This window comes from Notothenia coriiceps, unplaced genomic scaffold (assembly GCF_000735185.1).
Source record: "Notothenia coriiceps isolate Sejong01 unplaced genomic scaffold, NC01 NC01_scaffold00030531, whole genome shotgun sequence".
Lineage (NCBI taxonomy): Eukaryota > Metazoa > Chordata > Actinopteri > Perciformes > Nototheniidae > Notothenia > Notothenia coriiceps.
The window spans coordinates 6,983-10,993 of NW_011363232.1; the positions used below are offsets into that span (position 1 = coordinate 6,983).

General features: G+C 37.7%; 1 protein-coding gene across 1 annotated transcript; it reads left to right on the forward strand.

The window, feature by feature from the left end:
- Positions 1-1,051: 1,051 nt before the first annotated feature.
- On the forward strand, positions 1,052-4,011 carry LOC104957706 (myosin heavy chain, fast skeletal muscle-like; the record flags this gene model as incomplete). Its single annotated transcript, NM_001303284.1, is given in 13 exon segments — positions 1,052-1,090; positions 1,290-1,502; positions 1,762-1,905; positions 1,994-2,150; positions 2,245-2,272; positions 2,375-2,483; positions 2,573-2,665; positions 2,762-2,825; positions 2,933-3,031; positions 3,122-3,225; positions 3,449-3,587; positions 3,707-3,825; positions 3,933-4,011. Coding segments are annotated over 12 exon segments (1,336 nt in total), but the record flags the coding sequence as incomplete, so codon positions are not given.

Sequence of the window (4,011 nt, forward strand, 5' to 3'; positions counted from 1 at the left end):
TTTATACATACTTTAATAAACAAAACAGCTTCAAATTGAAAACGCTAAAATTATAATCATTGATTATCACGAAGATAATGAGTCATAGTGAGGTTATTTGTAAACATAAAGGAAACAGAGCTGGAGTCCATCACTCAGCTGCTCTACATTTAGGGGTCGTCTGTGGCTCCTTTGTTTATCCCTTAAGAGCAAGAATGAGAACAGCTGTTGGCACTGTTTTGGGAAACAATCCCCTGGCAATCTTTTCCTTTTCTTTAAAGCTCATTGGAACTCATTTCATTTTAAAATAATTTCTGACTTGTAAGGACTCTGAAATCCTATATCGGTGACATTTTAAAGCTTCATCGCAACACATCAAGGTTGCTACTGCTGAGCCAAGGGACATGTAAGAGATGCATTAGTCATACCTTTTGACTGTTTGTTCTGACCTTATGGATAAACTGAACCTACTTTACATCTTTTCCCCCGTTACCATTCACAGTATCCAACTTCACATGTGCACGCTATATAAGAATGTATCAAACTCATCATAAAAATGTGTAGATACATCTCAAGGTATTGCTACTGTCTTCCCAATGTATAGCAACATGTATTACTGTTGGCAACACAACAGCTTATTTGTTGGTCAATAATCTAAAGCCAAAACACATTCTAAGTCTGACAATGATCTATGATGGAAGACACCCCGTAAACGTCCTAATGTGACAGCTAGAGGTGAGAACTATGCACTGCACAAACATTATGCCAGGCAACAAGACCAAATACAGAAATACATGTGTGATAGGCTCCCATCACACTGTATAAAAGGCACAGCAAACCAGTGAGGACAGGCACCCGGCAAAGGTACGTTTCTTAGTAGCTCAGAGAAATATGATAGATATTATACTTATAATACTGCTATGCATCATTTGTATGTCTTGAAAATATAGAATATAGCATTTGTATGACTATTATGGTATAATTATTTCGCATTAGATATTTCTCACATTATTTTCAGATAAAGTATGATGAAGTAGGTTTTCTAAACAAAAATGTTGCTTCATTTTTTCAGAAATCTGCATTAAAGTCTGCTCACCTGGGGTTCTTCAAGGTAAATCGGGCTTCATATTTATCCTAGACAATGACTTAAAATGGAATATGGTTTAATCTTTGGAGTAATTTGGTTAGTTCTGATATAGTACCAATCTGTTTTTGAAACCAAGATTTAGAGCTACCCAGTACTTGGGAACTAATCCATCTTTGTCTCTGACATTTTCAATTGAATGTAATAATGTTTTCCTCTCATACAGTAAACACTCAACATGGGGGATTCGGAAATGGAGTGTTTTGGCCCGGCGGCCATTTACCTCCGGAAGCCAGCACGAGAGAGAATTCAGGCTCAAACAACTCCCTTTGATGCTAAAACAGCTTTCTTTGTGACCGAGCCTGCGGAGATGTTCCTAAAGGGGAAACTTACGAAGAAAGAGGGAGGCAAAGCCACCGTGGACACCCTCTGTGGAAAGGTGAGAAGGAATGCATTAGATTGAATGTTTCTAACAAGCTGATGTAAAATCTGAACTGCTGACATGTGTTAACTATTTCATTATTTACATCAGTTAAGGAAAATATATATTTTTTAATTTTGGTCTCAAAAGATTGTTTGCTGGAAGACAAATGTATAATTTAGGATTAGCAGCTAAGAGTAAAATCTGATATTATAGCAAACATGACTGCTGGAAATTAATTAATTATATGTGTGTGCCTCTTCTGTCTTTCTAACAGACTATCACTGTTAAAGACACTGAAATCTTCCCCATGAACCCTCCAAAGTACGATAAGATTGAGGACATGGCCATGATGACCCACCTCAGTGAACCTTCTGTGCTGTATAACCTCAAAGAGCGCTATGCAGCATGGATGATCTACGTGAGTTTGTGCAGGAGGCTTTATTTTTTTGTATGCACATGTATTTGTAAAAAGATTGATCATTCTTTGATATTTCACACTGTTGTAGACCTACTCAGGGCTGTTCTGCGTCACTGTGAACCCCTACAAGTGGCTCCCAGTGTATGACTCAAAGGTTGTCAATGGATACAGAGGCAAAAAGAGGATTGAGGCTCCACCCCACATCTTCTCCATCTCTGATAACGCCTATCAGTTCATGCTCCAAGGTATCAGACAGTTTGAAAGCTATTGTGTGTCCAGAAAAATCAAAGCTGTAGAGGTCAACTTCTAACTGTTGCACACCATTTCAATGTCTTGCAGATAGAGAAAACCAGTCCATCCTTATTACGTAAGTGCCAAATATTTTTATATAATCTAAGATATAAGACTTGTTAGCAGAAGTAGAGTCAGACATTGTTAATAATATTTATGAACACACCCATCAACCCAGTGGAGAATCCGGTGCAGGAAAGACTGTCAACACCAAACGTGTCATCCAGTACTTTGCGACAATCGCAGTGGCTGGAGGAAAGAAAATGGAGCAAGCTAGCAAGATGAAGGTAAAAAAGATGAATAATATTAGAATAACTTGAAAAAGTCAAAATGATTATGACTTTTGTTATATTGACAAAATGGACGTTATTTTTAGGGGTCACTGGAAGATCAAATCATTGCAGCAAACCCACTGTTGGAATCTTATGGTAACGCCAAAACAATTAGGAATGACAATTCTTCGCGTTTTGTAAGTATTTTGGGGGATTTTGTGTGTTACTGTCTGACTTTATGACAAAAAAACATTCACATTGACATTAATTTGAATGTTATATTTTTTGTACAGGGCAAATTTATCAGGATTCACTTTGGAACAACTGGAAAGCTGGCTTCAGCTGATATTGAAACATGTAAGATTTTTGTGGAACTTATCACTGTTTTACATCGAGACCAATTCTTGTAGCTGTGCTTCATTGGGAAATGTCCTCACATTTCCCCCAAATTTAAATCCCTACAGATCTGCTGGAGAAGTCTCGAGTGACGTTCCAGCTGTCTGCGGAGAGGAGCTACCACATCTTCTATCAGCTGATGACCGGCCACAAACCTGAGATACTAGGTGTGAGATTAGTGAATAATACTGGCAGTTATTAAACAATTACTTATCACAGGTTTATATTGTTATATCTAAATCTGCTTTATTTTCCAGAGGCTCTCCTGATTACGAAAAATCCATATGACTATCACATGATCAGTCAGGGGGAAATCACCGTCAAGAGTATAGATGACATTGAAGAATTCATCGCCACTGATGTAAGGACAACAAATCATCCTCACTATTATGATCACTACTATTTCTCTATAACACTAAGTAACCAATGTATTACTACTCTGCACCACATCATACCTTATGTGTTCTTTAGTTTAATGAGTATGAGAGAGATTACTACAAATATTTGTATCTGTTGCCTTTAGCTTCAAAGCACAGACGTGAAAAAGAATAATTGTAGTCTTAAACTGACTCTTTCTTTTACAGGCTGCTATTGACATCCTCGGCTTCACTTTAGATGAGAAGGCAAGCATGTACAAGCAGACTGGAGCTGTGATGCATCACGGAAACATGAAGTTTAAGCAAAAGCAGCGTGAAGAGCAGGCCGAGCCCGATGGCACTGAGGGTAAGGAACCTACAGTAGGCTATTAGTTTTTATTTAGTGTTCACGTTTATTTAAGTACTGTAGAAGAAGGTATCCTAGAAGTGTGTTTTTGTTCATGACTATTTTTGTTTTTCTTTTAGTGGCTGATAAAATCGCCTACCTCATGGGTCTGAACTCAGCTGATCTGCTAAAAGCACTATGCTACCCCAGAGTAAAGGTCGGAAATGAGTATGTGACCAAAGGTCAAACTGTCTCTCAGGTATGGAATATCAACAAAACCATGCAAAAAGCAGATAAATTAAAGCAACAAGTGTCTTCATTTTTACAACATCCTTGTTAATTATGTATTATTAATTTCCAAATCAGGTGAACAATAATGTCAGTGCTCTCTGCAAGTCTGTCTATGAGAAGATGTTCTTGTGGATGGTCATCAGAATCAATGAGA